This window comes from Rousettus aegyptiacus, unplaced genomic scaffold (assembly GCF_014176215.1).
Source record: "Rousettus aegyptiacus isolate mRouAeg1 unplaced genomic scaffold, mRouAeg1.p scaffold_m13_p_7, whole genome shotgun sequence".
NCBI classification, from domain to species: domain Eukaryota; kingdom Metazoa; phylum Chordata; class Mammalia; order Chiroptera; family Pteropodidae; genus Rousettus; species Rousettus aegyptiacus.
The window spans coordinates 34,208,000-34,228,817 of record NW_023416310.1 but is presented as its reverse complement, the minus strand read 5'-3'; the positions used below and the strand labels follow the sequence as shown (position 1 = coordinate 34,228,817).

Sequence of the window (20,818 nt, the reverse complement as noted above, 5' to 3'; positions counted from 1 at the left end):
TCGGTCCCATCCGTGTCAGGCCCCCTGGGACCCAGTGATGCACTCTCGCTCCAGGCCCACTCCAGTCCAGGCCCCAAATGTGAAGGGGCCACACTACCCAGTAGGATTTGGGGTTAAAATAAGGAAGTATAAGAAGTGACACAGACTTAGGTGCAGCCCCAGAGAACTAGAAGATTGGAAGTTTGGAAGGGGAAGTGGTGAGAGGAAGGTTACAGATGATTGGGGTTTGTGAAGAATAACTATTTTAAATTCTAGTTTTTCAATTTTCTTAAATTCTTAAAGCCTCTGTTTCTTCATTTATAACACAGGAACAGTAACAGCACTTAAAGGGTTTCTGTGAAGAGTAAATTAGCATTTTGCCTGGTACACAGTAAGCACTCAATATAAACCCTTATTATTACTATTATTGGTTGCTCCTGATTATCAGTAAAGCAAGGCGTACCTGGATGTATTTGCCATCTGCAGAAAAATCCATCTGAATGACAAAGCTTGGGATATCTTTGCAGTAGCCAATGCGATTCAGGCTTGTGCCCTGAGTGAGGTCATAGAAGTCAACTGTGTGTTCAGAAGAACCAATGGCTAAGAATCTGCTGTCTGGGCTGATTCTAGAAAAAGCAATCCAAGAGTATGGTCCATGAGGAAGATTGTTTGAGGCTGGTCAGGCACGAGGTCTGCTCTGGGATGGGCCTCCCAGGCTTAAGGCAATGAGATCTCACTTCGTGACTCACATGTGGTTAGCGTCTACAGTCTAAAGGATTCGACAATTTCTCTGGGTCAAATCCCCAGGAAGGAAGGAAAGATGTATACAGCCTTTTGTAAAATGGCATTTTACAAGAAGTTTTCACCACACTCTCATGGAAATTAGCAAAGGCATGTCTGAGAATGTGTGAGACGGTCTCCTTTCACAGTCGGGTCATTGAAAGGGACCCTCTCACAACTAAATTCTTCATGGCTGAGTTCCAGCCATGGCCCTTCTGGAATGGGAACCACTGGGAAGGAGGATGCCCACTTTTCTCCCTGCCCAGATCACTGCAGTGTACCTGATGTCTTGGATAGCAGATTTCCGGTCTCTTTTTTTCCCCCAAACTTTCAGGCTGTTCACCAACAAGATGACAAACTCTCCATTCTTCATGCCAATGGCCACCATCTCCCCGTCAGGGCTGTAGGCTGCACACCTGGCCGCATGGCCCAGATTCACCTTGTTTAGCAGCTTCTATATTGATAACAAAGTAATATCACTTGAGCCCTTGCCTGCCCCACATGGTCTCCTGCCCCCGGCCAGAATAACCAGGTTGCTTCTGCTGCCACTGTTGGCTCCCATGCCACTCCTTACAGCTTCTGTGCCTAAGTAGCTAAGGTAGGCTTTGATTAGAGCAGCTCGAGAAACTCCATGTTTTAGGCCAAGGGTTGGCTAACTTTTCTCTATAGTTTGGAAGTAAATATTTTAGGCCTTGGGGTCCATATGGTGTCTTGCTACCACTCGACTCTGCCATTATAGCACATAAGCAGCCACAGACACTACATAAATGAAAGAGCATGACTTAACTTGTAGAAACAGATAGCAGGTTGGCCTTTACCCGCCAGCCATAGATTGCTGACCTGCTGTTCAGGGGAAGGGGATTGAGCTTCAGCATCTGTTAGTTCAAATCCTGAATCCTGCCTCTTACTGGCTGGGTGTTTCTTGGTAAGTTACTTCTCCATTCTCCCATTTGGAAAAAAGTGATATTAATATTGGTCTTGCAAGGTTGTTGTAAGCATTAGTGAAATGTACATGAAGCATCTGATAATGTAATAGGAATTCAATAAATGATAGCTGTTCATAAAACATAACTATAAACTATCTTGAGTATAATAATCACACAGCCTTTTGCATGTCTGTTCTTTGATCTATACACTGAAAACTATTTGGGAAATTTGGGGAACATTTGACATTTTAAGTCTTTTTAGTCTTCCTGTCCAGAAAAGACATGACTTCTCTCTTTATTTTTTTAGGTTTTGTGGGTTCTTTCATGACATGAGAATAATCATTCTCAATTAGAGTATTGCTGCTACAGATGGATATATGACTAACAGATAAATAGATTGGGTGTGTGTGAATGGGACTCTTTTTATTGGACTTTCTAACTTACTCGCTGACCTGTGGCTGATCTCTTATCTAGCCCCATCCCCCACCTCTGGCCTGACCTCTCCTCACCACTATGCGAGCTCCATGTGTGGGCATCAGAGCCCAGGCAGAGTCAGCCCCTCACCTTGTCAACCAGGTCCCAGATGCGGGCTGTGCCATCGTTGCTGGCAGAGATGAAGATGTCTTTGGAGGGGTGTGTGGCCAAGCCCCAAATCTCCCCTTCCATGTGTCCATCAATCAGGATGTTGGAAGCAGCATTTTTTTCACCAACTTCAATAATTTCTCCATCTTTGGTTCCCACTAAGATTTTTCCCTGTCGTAATCACAACACTATTAGAAAAAGGATAAATACTACATCATCCCACTTGTATGAAGTAACTATAGAGTACTTAGATTCATGGAGAGAGCAGATGGTGGTTGGTGGGAAGTTCGTGGGCAGGGGAGTCAGTATTTAATAGGTACAGTTTCAGTTCTGCAAGATGAAAAAAGTTCTGCTAGCGGATGGTGGTGATGGCTGCACAACAGTGTGAATGTGCTAGATACAATGGAATTGTATACTTACACATGATTAAAATGGTAAAAGTTATGTTACCTATATTTTGCCACAATTTAAAATAATTTTTTTTAAAAAACCACTGTCAGAACAACTTGGGAAAGTGCCTGCATTGGTATTAAAATGTGTCGAGCTGAGAGGTGTTTTGCTTTTAACGACTGAGTTGCCCCTCCTGAAGCGACCTGCTTCCACATTCTCACTTTGCCTCTTCTCCATCCACCACCTGGGGTGAGAGCTTCAGCGAAGAATTCTCCGTCACCAGCCTTTGCTAGAACATCCCAGTGACCGCAGGCTCACCACAGATCAGGGCAGTCAGTTTCTGTTCCTGGACAGCTCACAACCTTCCTAAGTGCTTCCTGACACTGAATGAAAATCCACCTCTGATGACTTCAAGGTTCTGGGCCTCGTTCTGCCTTCATCTCCCACACCTCTAATTACCCTTCCAGATGACTGTCATTTGTTCGAATTTTCCAATTTTGAATTATGCATTTTTTACAGAGAGCATCTAGAGTGCAAATTCTTAGACTGATAGCAATTCAAAAACATAAACACAAGGTATTAGAAAGAAGAGATTTGTTTTCAAGTATACCAGAATCTCCTAGGGAATTAAGAAAAAAAGAAAAGGAAAAAAGGACAACACATGTCAAGGCCCCAGCCCTAAAATTCTGATTTGGGAGCTATGAGTGGGAGCCTGGACATTCATATTTTCTAAAAAACCCCGTAGTTGTTTTAGATATTCAGCCAGGGTATGCCTTGAAAACCAATAGATTTGAGTCGGACAAAATTTGGTGGCCCTTACTCTCCCTCTTATTGGCTGTGTAGCCTTGAGCATGGACACATTATTTAGTATCTCCATGCCAATAGTATCTATACTAATAGTAGCTAACATCTGAATGTATCCATGTGCCAGGCATGATGAAAGGCACTGTACTTAATACCCATGTGCGAGGCACAGAAAGGTTAAGTAGCAGACACAAGGTCACACATCCAATTCTACTGAGCGAGTCAAAGTTTGCACCCAGGGCTGTTTTACTCTGCTAAGCTACCTCCCCACTACAGTGTACCTCACACCTCAGAGGCTTGTTTTAAGGATTCTGCAACCCAGCACAGGGAAAGTGCCTGGCTAGTGTGAAAATGACGTGCGTAGAGCCATTTTGGAATGGAGTCAGGGCTGCCAGTCTGGAGGAACTCCCATGCACGTCTTGTTCCTTGAATCTTTTGACTGGGCCAGCCCTTTAGACTAGACTAAAGCCAAGTCTGTTTTACAGACACTTGTTTGTAAAGCCAGTAGGCAAGTGTACGTCTGGGCACAAGAACTGAGATTGTGGACTGTCTGAAGACAGACTCGGTAACCAGTCATGTATAGCCAAGAGCAGCTGAGCTTGTTACTAATAGGAATTTTTTTCTTTTCATGTAATTATTCCTTTTTCTTTTCTCATAAAAACCCCTTGCTTTCATCCTGTAATCGGGACACTATTTGGGTTTCTGCCTGAATTTGTGCTGCCCAAATTACAATTCTTTGATGCCAAATAAATGCTTGTTGCCTCTCATTTCGACTTTTAAATTTTAGGTTAACCCTTGTTGTACTCTCACGTGGACCCCTTCTCCCTTCCCATCCCAGCCCCAAGGGGGCCAGCCTGGGGGAGGCCGGCCGTGCTCACTTTGCCACGGCACACGGAGCGCACGCACTCCACCAGCTGCCCCGTCTCCAGCTGGAAGGCCCGGCAGCGCTTCATCTCCTGGTCCCACAACTTGACAGCACCTCCTTCTTTGGTCCTAAAAAAGGTCAAGATGAACTTAGCATGTTAGCTCTCACCTTCATACCTCTCCATGACCTTCCCACCCCTCTCTCATCTCATGCAGGTAACAGCCACCCGGGGCCAGGGGGGCCCCTTCCTTAGGCTGTATTGACAAGCAATCATGGTCCCTCGAATTTGCACCTTTCCTAAAATGCCTTAGAATGCCACAGTCTTAAGAGAAAAGAGAATTGTAATCGAGAAAATCAAAATTTTTTATCAGGTCAGACAAGAGGAGATATGTGTCTCCTGTTTTTCTGCTTCATTCTTACGACTTCTCTGTCCCCACTGGAACTTCTCTCTCCTGTTCTCACACCTCCTCCCTCTTTTCTCCCAAACTGCTACCAGGAATAACACTTTATGAACAGCAAAGTCACTTGGGTCTGTTCAAGAATACATCTTGGGTTTTTAAGCTACCATTAAATAACCTCTCTCCTTCTCTGACTCTTACTTCTGCAGATTTTGACCTAGGGCCCTCTTGGAGAGATGGCAGACTGATCTCCCTGATGCAGTAAAGACAGGAGACTGAAAGTCTGCATTTTCTCCAAGTAGTAGATGCTTCTGTCAGTCTCTCCCAAGACAACTGAAAAAAAAAAGTTTCCAGAGGAGCTTCGGCTTACGGCCGCTCTTTTCCGCCTGTCACTATGAGTCCATCCCGCAGGGTCGTATACATTGTGAAGACGGGGCCTGTGTGAGCCTTGGCCACCAGCCGGACGAGGAAGTGGTCCTTCCACACGTAGACGTCGCCATTGATGGCACCGGTGAAAGTGAGGTTGTTCTGTAAACAAAGGGACAACTTCTACACCAGGACACTCAGAGCAGCTCTCAGAGGGGCCCCCTCCCAGACACCCACTCTTCTGGTGAAATAGAAACACGCACTCAAAGCGACCTTCCGTGCTGAGGTAAGGCAGAAGAATTTGCAGAAAACCACAAATGTCATATAATAATCACCTGGCTTTGAAGTTCACTCTATTGAATTAGCATGGGGCTTTTGACTCCCCTCATTAAATGTAGCTCTGCATTTAAGCGAACTTCCTTTCTGTGAGCAAGTTCCAGGTGACAGCAAGGGAAGGGCGGGACTCCAGCCTGAGAAGAAACTTCCTGGGTGTGTCGAGGTGGTGGATAAACCCATGGATAGAGAACCAAAAGTTGGCTATGTTTCAGAAAGTCCCCAGGGGATCTTGCATTGGCTGAGGTCACCCTACAGCCTTCTCGGGGGTGTCAGTTGGGGAAATTTGTGGTGCACAAGGGCTGGGAAGAAAAGGGATGCTCTCCAGTGGTAGAAATGATCCCCATATATTCTGAGTATCTAATCCAGGCCTAATATGCTTCAAAGTCAGTCTGCCTCTGGAATGAACCTTCTGCTCTGAGTGGAGCCCTATCTTTTCTGATTAACATTTTGAGGTAGAAAGAAAAAAAATGGAAGAAAATATAGTCAACCAACCCATCTGTACTAAGGCAAGGGAATAGTGGTTGCAAATAAGCCAACAAAGAAGATAATGTGGCTTTCTTGTTTGCAGCTTCTTGGGCATGCTCGTCCTCTACCCCCTGCCCACCCAACCATGCCCAGGGACTCAGGGACCCCTCTCAGGAGCTTTCGCTGGAACTCACAGCACCGAAGGCCACGGAGAGCATCGTCTGCATCTTGGCAGCCTCCATGGACCCGATGACCCCCTTCTTGTAAAGCAGGGCACTGCCTGCCAGGGTCCAGAACTTCATATGTTTGACCCCGACAGACACAAACTGCGTGTCCGAATCTGGGCGAAATTCCACCACAAATATGCGCTCCAGGTGACCCCCTCGGCTGGCAACCTTGGCACCTGTGTGGGGGAGAGTCCCGTGAGGTGGCCCTCCTGAAACCCTGAGACTGGGCAAGGAGCTCCAGCCCAGGACAGTCCTCAATCCCAGCAAGCCCAGGGCACACTTCAGTGTTCTTTAGTAGCAGCCTCCCTCCTTCAGACATTGCTCTGAAGGAGGGAAAGAAGCTGTGTGTCTGAGAAATTTCCAGAACAGCAAGTGCTGCTAACATAATCCCTGACTCCGCTCTGCCCCACTCCCAAAAGCCACATCCAGCATCTGTGAACACAGCAGGAAAGAAGAGTCCAGGAGATGGAAGCTTCCAGATAGGAGAAAAGGGCAAAATGGCTTACGGGCATTCCCCGTCCCCCAACATCACATGTTTCACCCCAACAGGAAGACAAACCCTCCCATCAGAGTATCACTGGAGACTCACTTTCCTTTAGTCTTTACTTCACCCCGAGAGTCTTGCTTTTATCTTCTTTATTAAAAAAGTTCTCCATACTTATCTCCTGAGTTTTTCCTTTTTTTCTCCTGAGTTTCATTTGTCTTCATCAAATCCCAGCTCCGCCATTTATTTGCAGAACAACTTTGGACAACTTAACCTCTCAGTGCCTCAGTTTCCTCATTTGTAAACTCAGAATAATAGTGCCCATTTTTGAAAGTGTTGTATCGAAAGAATTGATGTAAGTGAAGCCCCTTAGAACAGTGCCTGATGCAGTGAGTGTTCTGTATGCGTTAACTGTTATTATCATCACTCTTTTAGCTTCTTGAATCTCTTGGCTTCTGGTCTTTTAGCTTATATTTTAAACCTCATCTATTTTTATCTCATCGGCCCTTGAGTTTTTTTTAAATTTTATTTCCAAGTTCTGTTTTCTATTTTCTAACTTAATGTTTTAGTTCCAATTTCCTCTTCTTTCCTTTCCTATATTATTCATACAAATATATATTTTTCTTCCCTTTCCTCTTACATTTACTTATTAGTCTATATAATGGCTCTCTGGCAGAGTGGTGATGGTTGGGCCAGAGCCAGCCAGCAGGCACTCCCTACTGGAATTCCTTCCTAGGGACGGTTGGGGAGACCTACAGGGTAGCTCTCAGGTGGTTATTGTCTCTCTATAGATACTGCGCTATCTCAGGCTCAGAGGTGTTAAAGCCTATGGTCCCCAAGGATACCATAAACTAAGTTGAGATAAACAACAGACTGGGAGGAAATATTTGCAAAACTTTTAAGAAACAATTAAGAATCGGTAAAGAATTACGAATCATAAAAAAAGACAAGCAATCCTTCCACCCCGGTAGAAAAAGGATTTGAAGCTGAATTACAGAAGAAGAAAGATATAAGCAGCCAATAAAGAGATGGAAAGAGGACCAATCTCAGGAGTCAGTGAGCAGGACTGCCCGGAGAGACAGATGAGGGAAGTGAGGGGAGTGAGCCTGAACTGTGTGTGGGGGCCAACGTGGTAACTTTCTTCCAAGGAACTAGGAACAGACTTGGTCTTGGCCACCACGGACTGCAGAGTTAGCGCCTTAGTACACAGGCATGATGAAGCGACTTAGGCCCTCACAGAGAAAGGGCTTTATGAGAGCTTTCCAAGAGAGAGCGGGCTGCCTTGTGAAATGGTGAGGGCCACGTCCTTGAAAGTATTAATCAGAGGGTGGAAACCAGCCTGTTGGAAAGGCTCCTGGGGGAATATGTCCATGAGAGGGGTCCTGCATGGCAGAAAGACTTCTCTAGTGCTTTCAACTTGAAGAGGCTACGAGTGTATCATTTAAGATGCTGAATTTCTCATCTGGGGCTGAGTCTATTTAATCAGCTGGCCACTTGACATTATGAGAAATGAATCTGCATTCCCAAGATATAGATTATGAGGCCATTTGGACACAATATACTAATGAATAAGAAAATGAGAAATGGATGGAATAGGATGAGTGAGTGTTATCATAAAAGTCTGCAGGTCCTCAACCTTCTTTTCTCATATGAGAACTCAGGAGAGATTGGAAATTTCCTCCCACTGTGCTCATCTCTTTACAGCCCCGCTCACAATCCTCTCCCATGGGAAGATGCTGAGATAACGGGACTCTAGAAGCCCTGGATTGGAGACGTGCTACCTCTGTGTGTGCCTGGCTCAGCATGCCCCAGATACAGGCTGCCTGACTAGAGACAGACCTCATTAATGTCCTCACTAATTGGATCTGCTTTTGCTGGCCTGAGAATATGCTCAGAAGATTGCATATCTTTAATTCTAAGATAACCATAAATTTAGTAACAGCGTGCATGTGTGTGTGTGTTGGGGAGGGCAAGGAAGAAAACCTGCTAAATTGAATGTGAATCTTGATTATAAGATGAATCCCCATTTCAAAAAAGTTAAAGTCTAAAAAAAAAAAAAGTTTCTGAGACTGTGGAGGTAAAACTCTGTCCCTAGTTTTTGTAATAAGGTGCAAGTCTTCCCAGAATCCAGGGGTCACCAGAAGAAACACCAAGGGTAAGAAAGTTTGGGTTGGAAGGTTGTTAGGACAGAAATGGAGGTGGCTGCTGCTTTCTGTTTGAGGATGAAGGCTGCCAGCATTGGGGCGATTTCCCAAAGTGTCCAAAGACCCTTCACTAACCAACCCGGGACTTCCCTGGCCAGCCCCTCCTGACCATGGATGGGGTCCTGAGATGCAGTGGCACCCGGTGAGCAGCTCCTCCAGGACCCCAGGATCTTCTGCTGACCTGGCCCAGGCTGCAACCGAGCCCCCTCCTCCCACCCCTCACCAGAGGGACAGAAGCGCAGCTCCTTTTACCTTCCTGCCAACGCCAGACGGTGATGGTGTGCTCAGGGTCCACGCCCACCGACACCAGCAGCCTTCCGGTTGCACTGAAGTTGATGTAATTCACCCCCTTGGAGTGGAAGCACCGCAGCATGGAGAGGGTGTGTTTGGTCATGGCATCCCAGACGTGGATTGAAGGTGTTGTTCCTGAATGCGGGAGGCATGGCAAAGAGCTCAGGCTGCAGGATGGTGAAGCCAAGGCAATGCTTATGCTGGGCTAAAAGCCTTTTTAAGGCAAGCGTTCAGGGACCTTACAGTTACTTGGCCTAAAAGACCTATAGCCTGACCTGGCCACAGGGGAAGGACAATAGCAGACATCTGCTGTGCTTTTAGAGACAGACAATTACGCCCAACACACAGACTTGTGGAGTTTATACAAAGGAAACTGATGAGGTCAATGATTTGTATCTGCAATTCAGCCAGATACAGTCAGCAAACATGATGCATCAACATGATGTTGCTGTGTAGATTCAAACTACTCACGACGGAACAGCCTTACCTGGGGTGTCTGTAACATCACCTGCATTGGGTGGGCAATGGCAATGAGGAAGCATCAAGGGAAAACAACAGCTAAAATAAGTCATGTCTGGAATAGTGAAGCACTCAACACCAGCATTAGAAAGTTTCAAATTAAATTTAAAAATGGACATGGAATCAATGAAAACGAGCAAGAAGATAGGTTTGTAAAAACTGCCTTTGAAATGACAATGTTAAAAAAAAAAGAAAAACACTTTTCACAAATGTGAATCAGTTCACATTTGTCACTGGCAGTTTCCTAGGGTACAGAAGAGCCAGGCACACATATTGCAATCTACCCTGGCCAAGCACAACCACCAGGCCTCAGAAGTGGGGCTCCTCGGTTGACACCTGGGGACTGAAAAATTATTCACAAATCCACAGGGCTGGGGGCCATCCATTTATTTGGAATATTAAGCTCTGGTCTGACTTTATGGTTCCTCAGAATCACTGATCACTGGATATGTTACTCGAGCAACACAGATACATTCAGGGTTCAAAAAATCAACAGCAACATCAATGAGGAAGGGTGGATGTCAGTGACCCTTCCTCTCCCAATAATTGCTAATAGGTCAACATCCCTGCTCAGCTGGTAGAACTACAGCAGCGGCAGGACCCTCCTACCTATCTGGCTGGTGGCCACCACGTTTCTGTACTTGGGGTGCTGGTTCACTGTGAGGCAGAGGATGTCGTCCGTGTGCTCCAGGTAGAAGCTCTGGCTCCCTGGGAAAGAGACGGGGACCGTTAGTTGGGGAGCCTGAAGACCTTGGGCAATCTCCAAGCTTCATGTGCAGTCTTTGGAAATGGCCTGTAAAAAAGAGAGCTTACACCCCAAATTCTCACTTCAGTATCATCCTTGGGGAGATAGGAGATCACTTTTTACATTTACATATTCTGTTCTCAGCCTGGAAGAAGAGCTGGAGTCTGTTCTCTAATGCACACATGCTCCATTCGATCCTTCCTGTCCGGAACACAATCCAAGTGCAAAAGCTTCCAGAGTCCAGAAAGATGAAGTTTAACATTTCCCCCTCCCCTTGGCCCAGGACTAATGGCTTCTCAACGGCCACCTCTGAGCAGGGTCGGGCAGAGACCTGGAGATAACGCTCTACTGAACAAAATGGCACCGCTTAGTCATTGGACAGGGAAGACGGTGAAATAGGAAAACATGGATGGTCCCTGACTTATGATGGATCAATTTATGGGTTTTCAACTTTACATGTGAAAGCAATGCATTCAGTAAAAACCATGTTTCAAATTTTGGACTTTGGTCTTTTCCCGGGCTAGTGAGTGACATGCAGTACGATACTCTGGCGATGCTGGGCAGTGGCAGGGAGCCACAGCGCCCAGTCCGGCATGCCATCGGGAAGGTAAACAACCGACACTCTACAGTGCATTCACTGTGTTAGATGATTCTGCCCAACCGTAGGCTAACATAAGTGTTCTGAGCACATGTAAGATCGGCTAGGCTAAGCTATGGTGTTTGGTAGGTTACGTGTATGAAATGAATATAATATTTTTAAGTTACAGTGATTTTATTGGGATGTAACTCCATCGTAAGTCAAGGAGCAACTAAGGGAATTCCTTTTCATCATCTTTATTTATCAAAGTGTCAATTCACTTGGGAAGGAACATACAATTTTGAAAAAAATGATTTAAAATATGAAGCAAATAAGGCAGGATAGTAACATTTAAATCTGATGGTAAAAATATGGGTGTTTGTTAATTTCTAAATGCTTTCTTTTGCTTGAGGTATGTTTTCTAAAACTACTATTTTTAAGAGTCATATCATTATGGGACATTTTGGGTATTTTCATTTATTGTTTGTTCTCATCCTGATTATAAATGTGGCTAAATGGTCAAAACGAACAAAATATGAAAATCTGAGCTGCTAAGATATTGATCATTGTTAAAAATGAACGAGAAAAGTTCCCCTATGCTTCGTTCTTGGTTACCATCTGTAAGGAATTTCTCGACTCCGCACACCCTGTCTGGCTGCTCTCCATCCCCCTCAGCCTCCCAGGAGCTGACAGAACGTGGACATCTCCCTTGGTCTTGACACCTTTCAGTCTTCAAACATGGGCCTGAGCATTTCCTAGGACCAAATGATACCAGTCTGGAGCTGAGTGGAATGGCTTTCGAGGCAAGAGACTGCTTAAGCTTTGGGGCATCTACAGAGTGGAAAAGTACAGAAAAGGGCTGAAATAAAAGACTGTATTCCGATGGCGGTTCCCCCCGGCCCAGTCACCTGTGGAGAGGTTCTGAACGACGCCGGCCGCCGCTGTGTGGAAGATGATGTCAGCGCCATCATTCAGGTAGTGCAGGTTATTGCGACAGTCAAATCCTCTGTAGCCAAACACGTGGTCGAGAGCCAGCTCCTACACTCCCACACAAAGATGAAAGTGGCCCTTAGAAGAACAAGCCCCCACCTCAGGAACAGCTACATGTCTCGTGAAAACTGCATGGTAAAACAAGCAACCACTCACTGAAGACATCTGCTTCTTGACAAGCTGAGGACAAAATGCCGCCCCTTCCTTTAGTTGCCCAAAATGCTAGAGGCGCATGCTAACACACAGAAGTACAGTGAGTTATAAAATAAACAATATTCGCTTCCCAGCTCCTCAGGTGAGCCGACACCTGCAGATTTGATGCTTTATAAAGGTTACCTAGAAGTTTTCTGTCTGTGCCTTGGCAGGCACTCTTTAGGCAAACTAAATGGTAGCTCAGAGATTTGCTCTGATTCCCACAGATGCAGCTGGGCATGGCAGAGCTGAATAGTGAGGCAAACGCCATGTTCATTCTGTTGCTGGGTGGTTGCCCTACAAAGTACACAATTTGCATTTTTTTTTTTCCTAACAACTAGATAACTATTCTGGGTTTACAGTCTTTCTCTTCTTCCTGTCTTATCTTCCATGACAAAGAGCAGTGGCTGATTCAGATCAGATCAGCTCTTAATTCAATTTGACACACATGTATTTTTGGCAGCTCTTCTGTGCCAGGCACTAAGCTGCTTGGTAGGATACGAGAAGAGGTGGGCCCCTTTTCTCTAGGTTCCCTGACTCTAGCCTTTTCTCTCTCCGAAGATCATCAGTTGCAAACATTAGATTAATTCTCCTAGAACACCACACCACCTCCTTACTCAACAACATTCACTGACTTTTTGCTGCCTAAAGGATAAAGCCCAAATTTGAGGTGGCATAATTAGCCCCTACTCTCACATCACCTGTACCCCTTGGTCAAGCTGACTTGTCTTTTTAGCCCACATATCATAAACTTTCCTATCTTTATAATTTTGCTTTTTAAAATATCTCTCAGCTGAAAAGTGCTTCTCCTTTAAACTTACTGTCCGCCCAACCTCAGTCTCCTCCACCCCCATCCCTCACTCCCATGTGTTTGTCAGAAATTGTGGGTATAATATGTGACCCCCAGTTCTAGTGGACAACTGACTCAAGCTGGGCCATGAGATGGCTTGTCTCGGGAATTTAGAATTAGGGACACTGAGAGGCCCAACTGTTTAGCTGAGGAGATATGAACTCAGGTGCTGAGTAGCATCCATAGTCTACTAAAGCAGTTCAAAAAGTCCGCACAAAGAGTAGACTGCATCAGACACACATACGGCCCTGCAGGGCAGAAAAAGGCATCATCTTGGCTTAAATGGCTTTTCAACTCTTGGGTCTTGTCTTTACTGAAGCTCAGCTGCATTTCCTGACCTATGCTGTGTTCCATGAAAAATCCCCCCAATAGAAAGGCATTTACCAATAAAAAATTTGAAGATGGAGCTTTCCAGCCTCAGTGAGTTCAGTCTAGGAGGGGAGACAGATGAGCAAGAACTAACAGCAGAAGAGTGTGTGACACGGGCTGTGGAGGGAGAGTTTTAGGGGGAGTGTAAAAGGGTTTAGGGTGAAGAGCATTAGGAAAGGTTGCAGAAAAGATGACAGAAAAGGCTTAGAAAGACCAGGGTGTGGGGCGGGAAGAGGAGGAAGTTCTAATCAGAAGGCATGAAAACATAGGGGCTTGAAAGTCCAAGGCAGCTTCAGAGCCTTTTAAGTAATGGGTTTGGGGTTGGAGATTGGAGTTGTGGTGGAGAAACACAGGAGATAAGCTTGGAAAGGTAGCTCCTGGGTAGAATCTTGAAACCATGAACTTGAATCCCATCAGTAACATGGAAATCTCTTGGGTCTTAATGCTGGGGTAAGATGTGAAGACTTATATTTCAAAGAGCTAACTCTGCGGGCAGCAGGGCATGTGTCAGAGAGGGACAGGGGAGTCTGAAGGCAGAACGAACTGCTGGGAGGTCACGCTTCAAAAACAGCAGGTTCATCAGAGCTGCAATCCTCAAACCTCGACAACCAAGTCCACATCCCTGGCCACTTTCTGGCTTGATCTTGGGTCTCTTACCTTCCTTGAGGTAGTGTCTGCATTTGCAAAATGTAAACAATAGTACCTACCTCATAGGTGTAAATAAAATACTTCACGGGAAGTATGTAGCATAGTACCCAGCACATGGTAACTGCACGGACATTAGAGACAGCAAATAAGTTCGTGCTCTCCTCTCCCCCCCTCTCTCTCCCTGTGAGTGGCACTAGCCATGGGAAGAAGCCAGGTTTGAAGGACATGAGATATTTTTGAGTTAGCACTGATAGGACCCAGTGGCAGGGCCGAAGGAATGTGACCCAGCGGATATGATTTTGGTCACTGGGACAGGGGACACAATGCTATGCAGAAGGGAGAGGGAATGAGAGCCATCAGATCCACTCAGGTTCATGCGAAGGCCTCTGTGGGACATGTGGATGGTGATGTCACCAGGCCTAAGAACATCAATATCAGACTAAAAGCAAAACAGTTTAACCTGCTCACCTCCACCAGTTTCTTTTTTTTGGTGATGTTGTTCTTCTGGAGTTTCTCAGGCTGGGGTGCTGCTCTGCTAACAGGCGGTCTGGAACGGAGAGTGGCCAGAAACAGCACAGCGATGAACAAAAAACAGCAAGATTGCTTGCCCAGCATGGTCAGCTGAGGCCGGCACCAGGCTCCCATCTCTCCCCTTCCCCACTCAGAGGACCCTCCATCTGGGTTTCTTCTGTCCTGCTCCTCTCCCCCCTGCCCTGGCAAGAAAAGTTGCTTCTGACATTACGGGTCCTGCATAGTTGGGCCTGGATTAACAGGCACCGAGGTGGGCTTCCCCACCACACATAAGCCGTGGTCATGAGGAACCAGTCCCTTCCTCCTGACAGCCAGGAAGAACACGCGAGCCAGAGGGGCTGGTCTTAAAACCAAAGAGGAGCCTAAGCACAAGAAGGAAAAAGCTGTGCTTGTCAACATTGTTCAAAATTAGGCAGGGAAAGACCACGGCATGGTGGGAAGCGGTACTTATAAGCTAGGCTTGGGAACGGGCCCTGACGGCCATGTGCCCAGGTCATTGCTGCTGCCCAAAAGGGACAGTAGGAAGCAAAGGGATAAAAGACAGAAAGAACTCCCACTGTGCCCTATCCCTCCAGGTTACAGCCCCTGCTAAACTGCTAGCTACTGTCATACTGTAGGTTGCTTTTCCTTCTCAGTTGCAGTGATCTGGGCCTTGACATTTAATTAAGAGACTTCACAATGGGTAAGCCTTCATGGGTTCTCATATGAGTCAGCCAGTTTTGGGTAACATGGGGTTCCCTTACATCGACTTCTGGGAGTTTAGGAAACCTGGGATGGGTAGAGGAGACCTGCCCCAGCCCCCGCCGCATGTTCCAAATCCATCAGTTATTTCTCTTGGGTTATGCAAAGAGAAAGGATTACCTTGATCCCCTTGTAAGCAGCAAACAAAGCCAAGTGAGAAACTTAGTACAGTTTAGAGCCGCGTTAGCAAGCACCTCATTCATGCACAAGCATTTTCCAAGTGAACAGACATTCCTGTGTGGCACAAACCATGCTTCCCGAGCATGCCAGCAAAGAACTAAAACAGAAATGAAAGAGTGCACCAGTCTACAAATTCAGAAAGCTCATACCCTGGCGTCTCTGGGCAAACTCTGCACTAAAGCGCCTACAGAATAGGGAGAAAAAAGGAAGCCTTGTCAATGCTTCCCGAACACTGTCCATGATTTTGTGAATGCGCCTGGGGACTCTGCTTATTTTAGAATGTGCTGGGGAGAAACTTGTTGTCAGAAGAACAATCATATCCTCCTGGATGTTGCTGGTAGTTATGCACAATGGATGCTTTGTTTCCGAATCAAGTTCAACTCATAATTTAGCCTAATAACTGCCAGTGTTTCTTGGTAGGGCAGCTTGTCTGCTGGAACGGCTTGCATTTTTGTGCTGGGGTAAAACAAGGTACCTTTATTTTCTCAGAAACTCTTCAGTCACAACATGTTATGTAATCATAAGTGATCACTGGACCAAATGACATTATAATCACCACCGAAAAAGGGGCAGAGAGAAAGCACATCTCTGCAAACCCCCAGCTGAGATCACTGCGGCCAAATTGAGCAAAACTGGGAGGCCGGGGACATGCCAGTTCTCACGACCGGATACTTCCTTCAGACTGATTATCACTTCCCAGGATATCTGCTCTTTCTTCTGTTTTAGTGGGACTTGCAAATGAAATCCGTGGGTTTCTTCTTTCACCTTAGAATGTTTAAGTGTATGACAAAAGCCAGCCAAGGTCTGAGAAGGGAGCAAGGGGGTGGGGGGACGCTAGGACTACAGCATGGTTCGTAAGGCAGAATTTGAGATTAAATGCAGGGCTTGTTTCCAGGGTACACGTAGGTTGTATAATATGTCACATATTATACAGTGGATATAGAGGATGCATACAAGCACAGACACTGTGTATTAATATATACACAAGATTGTATATATATATATACACATATATACGTAGAGGTGATCCAATGCTTTTTTCACCTTGATTTTCAGTCAAAAACTGAAAAGTAAAGCAATCTCAGAATGTTTCTTTCGTATTTCACAAGCATACGTTAACAGCTGTATTGCTTCAAAACTAAAGATGAGAGGGGCAAAAGGAAGAAACCTGCATTGTGGCAAATTCAGCGGGTTATAAGTATAGACCCTTCGCGGCTGTGGATTCTGCATGAACACTTAGTACTGGATGCTCATCAAACACCTGGGCTTTTGCAGAGTGCTATGAATACTTACTTGACAATTCCCTGCCTCCAAAGGAAAGCAAGTTAAAACACAATACAAGCATTAAAGGCTTCTTTCCAGGCATCTATAAACAGTGTTTGTAACATCAGACATGAGAGGGACTGCCCAAAAGTTCAAATACAGCCAAACGCTGGAGGTTTAGCATTTTTCAGGGAATCGAAATTCTTCCAGATCCAGATTCTACTGGAAACGTGACTCTGAAAAGCTTTGCTGAGGTGAGAAAGAGTAGACTACACGAGAACATTCACTCACTTTTCAGTCCAATAAACTCTTCATAGCTGGTCGTTCCTAGCTGGCACACAGGATGGGAGAGCGAGGAAAACTGAGTACAATTGGGAAACAGCAAGGAGATTCAGAAGAGTTAAGAGCTGGGAAGGTGAAGGGGTGGGGATTGGAGGTTGACGAAGAAAGGGGCTTCCTGGGGGCAAGTGGGGCTTTGAAGATTCAGGTAAACAAAGGAACAGAGAATTTCCATTGGGCAAGAAACTTAAGGAAGGAGCCTGGCAAGAGAGTAAACAAATTGTATAATTAAGAGAGAGGACAATGGTCAGGCTTGAGGTTGGAGAGAGAGGAGAGAAGATTTGCCAAGGAAGAGGGGGTGGGGGCAGGAAAGCCAAGCAGAGGCCTGCGATCTCAAGCATGTGACTGGGAGTTAAGTAACGAGGTAGCCCTCTTCTTGCCCAGTGTTAGCTGCAGGCTGCTGGAGACCCACTCCACACTTGTGTGTAGAGTGACTACCCTGTACCCACATGTCCCCTATGGAAATGGCACATTCTGTGGCAGAGAAGGAACATGGATGGTCAGTCCCTGCTGTAACCCCACTGTCCAGCAGTTAGGCTGCTGAAGAGAAAGCTTAGACTCACTTGGAGATGTGTAGAGTGTCACCCTGATATAGGTTCTCAACCCACAAAAGGCTGCCAAGGCTGGCCAGGGCCCAGGGATTTGCCCATTCTTGCCTCCTTCTGGGGTGCTGGGCTGTTTCCTAACTCCCAAATCCAATCCACTCTCCTGGAGCTGAAGAGCAGGGGGTGGAGCAGAGCACATGATGACCCGAGATGTGTAATAGAGGGTTCAGAGCCAAGGCTCTCGGGAAGCTTCCAAAATGACTGAGGTGGTTATGAAAATCAGTCACAACCCCAGATGAGCGCAGCATGACAGCCAACTCGTACAGCTCGGAAAGCCAGTGAAAAAGTCATTCCAAGCAGCTTCTATAAAGATGGCTGTGCGTGTGGAGAAACTCAGCTACATTTCGCCAAGAAACACAAGTTTGAAATTGTTTTTAATGTTGTCAGACACTGTTCAAAGTGTCCTTGGAGGAAACGTAGTTTTTTTTGTAGATTCCAAAATGTGCTATAAAATGCTCCAAGAGTTTTCAAAATATCTTGGGAAACCAAACTACTCTTGATCCAGGTTTTAGGTGAGAATCAGATGATCTGCAGACTATTTTAGAATTGTCTTCAAACAAGATCTCTTACCCCATGGATGGGCTTCAGGGCTTCAGTGAACCCCGTGACATTTGTGCCAAACTGTGTTTGCACATGTACATTTTTCTGGGGGGGGGGGGGGCAGAGGGCATGTTTTAATCAGATTTTCAAAGATTTCTAAGAGAGAGATTGAGATATTAAGAATTGATGCCCTCTAGGATAAGTGCAGGTTTCAGAAAAGTCTTCAAAGCCATGTGGGTTCTCTATTATCAAAACAAGAAGAACTGGATTCTGTTAACTGTATTCCTGCGTCTTTCAGCATCATCGGTAGAGTTGCTCAGTGGTAAAGTGGCGTGGAAGGAAGGGAGTCAGGCAGGACAATGACTGGACGCCCCGAGAGAAGCCCGCCACCTCGAAAATGCTCGACTGAAGCCTATAACACAACCCCCCCTGGGAGATATAGTTCCAGACGTGGCCATTTTAAGTGAATGTTAATTTATTTGGGTGAAAACTTGAGGTCATAAAGGACGCGGTGGAGGCAACCATGAGTAAGGTGGGCAGGCTGCTGAAGAGGCCGCTGCAGTAATCCAAGGGGTGGAGGTGGACAATGAAGATTTTGGCCAATGCAGTAGTTGTGGAGACAGAAATGAGTGACTATTTAAAGAAATGTGGGTAAAGTCTTTGTAACTGTTTAGCTCTAGTAAAGAAAGAGGGAAGAACAATTCCAGTGCAGTACCAGTTTTCTGCTTGGGTGTCTGGGTGGATGATGGTACCACTGGCTGAAACAGGAGGAGGTCTAAGATGAAAGACGATGAGTTCAACTTTGGCATGTCAAACTTTGGCCATCTGTGGGCTGGCCACACTGGCTGGAAGTTCAGCCGAGAAGTGGGACTGGGAGATGTGACTGGGAATCATCCCCTAGTTGGTGGAATATTTGAGATTCATCAAGAGGAAGGTGTAGGGTAAAAAGGAAGAAAGGCCAAAGGCGAAACCCTGAGAACCAAAAGCATGTGAGAGGCTGGAAGAGGAAACAGAGATGGGACACTGAGAAGAAATGATTGGAGAGGCAGGGGAGGGTCCAGGAGAGATTGTTTCCAAAAGGGAAGTGAGAGAAGAATGTCTAACTTCACTGTCCGGTATGGTAGCCGCTGGACGCATGTGGCTCCTGAGCACTTAAGTTGTGGCCAGTTCAAATTAAGATGTGCTACAGCTGGAAATTATACACTAGATTTTGAAGACCTACTAAAACTAATTAAAAAATAATAATATAGAACTTATTAATAATTTTTATATTGATTACATGTTAAAATAACATTTTAAAATATATTGGGTTAAAAAACACATTAAAATTAATTTCACCATCTCTTTTAACTTCTTTAATGTGGCTACTAGAAAAATAACATATGCGGCTTGCACTATATTTCTATTGGACAATGCTACTCCAGAAGAAACAGTTCTTCGTTTTAACGAGACAGAGGAGAGTAGGTTGGATTTGGGAATGAGGAAGTCACCAGGCCGTCAGAATGGCAGGGCAGAAGACAGATGGAATGGGCTTGAGAGTGAAGGAGAGGCTTGGTAAAGCCTGGATGAGAGGGGAAAGACGAAGGGAAAGGTTGGCAATATGTATGTAAGTGTATAAGATAAGTCGAAGTATTTTTTTTTTTTTCCCCCCTGAAGAGAGCCAGGTGAGGATGAGAAAGACTGGAATGTGTTTCTTGGCTGAGGACATTGATTGAGCTATGGGGGAATGACACAGGAGATGATGAAGAAACATAGATGAATAGGAGGCTAAAGTCCAAGCACCAGCCTTGAATAGGAGGGACTCACTTCCTCTAAGAAGAGAAGGAGGGAGGTGAATGATTTATGTGGGGTGGACGATGGAAAGGAAGACAGAGGAGCAAGTACCAAGTACCAAGATATAGTTCATGTCCAGTGGCTTCTGTTTTCTTGGTGAAGGAGGGCAGGAAAGGCATCTGCCAGGAGTAAAGGGGGTAGGGTTTGGACGGAAGATTGAGGAAGGGACAAAAATTTGTCTGACAACTGAGAGGGTGGCAGAGGGAGCCAACCAAAGACAAGAATGAAAATGAATGAACAGTGAAGAAGGTCCTTGTGCAGCGGGCAACACAGACTCTGATCACACCAATATAATTTTCTAGTCTGAAAATTGTAGGGGAAATAACATATGGGTGAAGAATCAACGAGTCTGGAACAGTGACATTTAGGCAGACAAAAGAAACGTGGACAAGAGAGAGCTGATGAGCCAAAAAAAAAAAAAAAAAAAAATTGGAGGTGTCTAGGCACTGATGTCTTAAGATGAAGATCAGGTGCACTGAGAATGAGACTAGAAGAGAGAAGGTCAAGTCACTGAGGGAGAGAGGGACTGTGGATAACAATGTCACCCACAGCACGACAGCAGCTGTGATCAGCCAGTTGACTACTAGCTGAATCCCTCAGAGACAGGATGTTGATAAATGTAAGGAAGAGGGAGGAGTAGAAGATGGTAAAACATGGCATAAAATTCAAAGGAATGAGGTGGGGCTCGTTAAAGAGCATGCCAATACTACTTTAAACACACACACAAAAGCACCCTAATCCACCATATCTCAAGGGGCACAAACTGTGCACCCTAACAACTGCTTCTGCAAATACCTCA

The 20,818-nt window shown here is 45.6% G+C and overlaps 1 protein-coding gene across 6 annotated transcripts in view; it reads right to left on the bottom strand.

The window, feature by feature from the left end:
- Positions 1–20,818, bottom strand: part of EML6 (EMAP like 6) — a 220,539-nt gene that overhangs the window by 8,927 nt on the left and 190,794 nt on the right. For 5 of the 6 annotated variants that reach the window (XM_016130157.2, XM_036225002.1, XM_016130160.2 and 2 more), the window contains 12 exons: positions 16,733–16,747; positions 15,380–15,388; positions 14,456–14,534; positions 11,847–11,976; positions 10,226–10,324; positions 9,059–9,232; positions 6,086–6,294; positions 5,095–5,252; positions 4,340–4,454; positions 2,250–2,438; positions 1,041–1,213; positions 443–605 (listed from right to left, as the gene is read on the bottom strand). In XM_016130157.2, coding sequence (XP_015985643.2) covers positions 443–605; positions 1,041–1,213; positions 2,250–2,438; positions 4,340–4,454; positions 5,095–5,252; positions 6,086–6,294; positions 9,059–9,232; positions 10,226–10,324; positions 11,847–11,976; positions 14,456–14,534; positions 15,380–15,388; positions 16,733–16,747 — 1,513 coding nt within the window. The remainder of the gene's footprint in view (positions 1–442; positions 606–1,040; positions 1,214–2,249; positions 2,439–4,339; positions 4,455–5,094; positions 5,253–6,085; positions 6,295–9,058; positions 9,233–10,225; positions 10,325–11,846; positions 11,977–14,455; positions 14,535–15,379; positions 15,389–16,732; positions 16,748–20,818) is intronic. The other variant, XM_016130158.2, reaches the window with a different exon arrangement.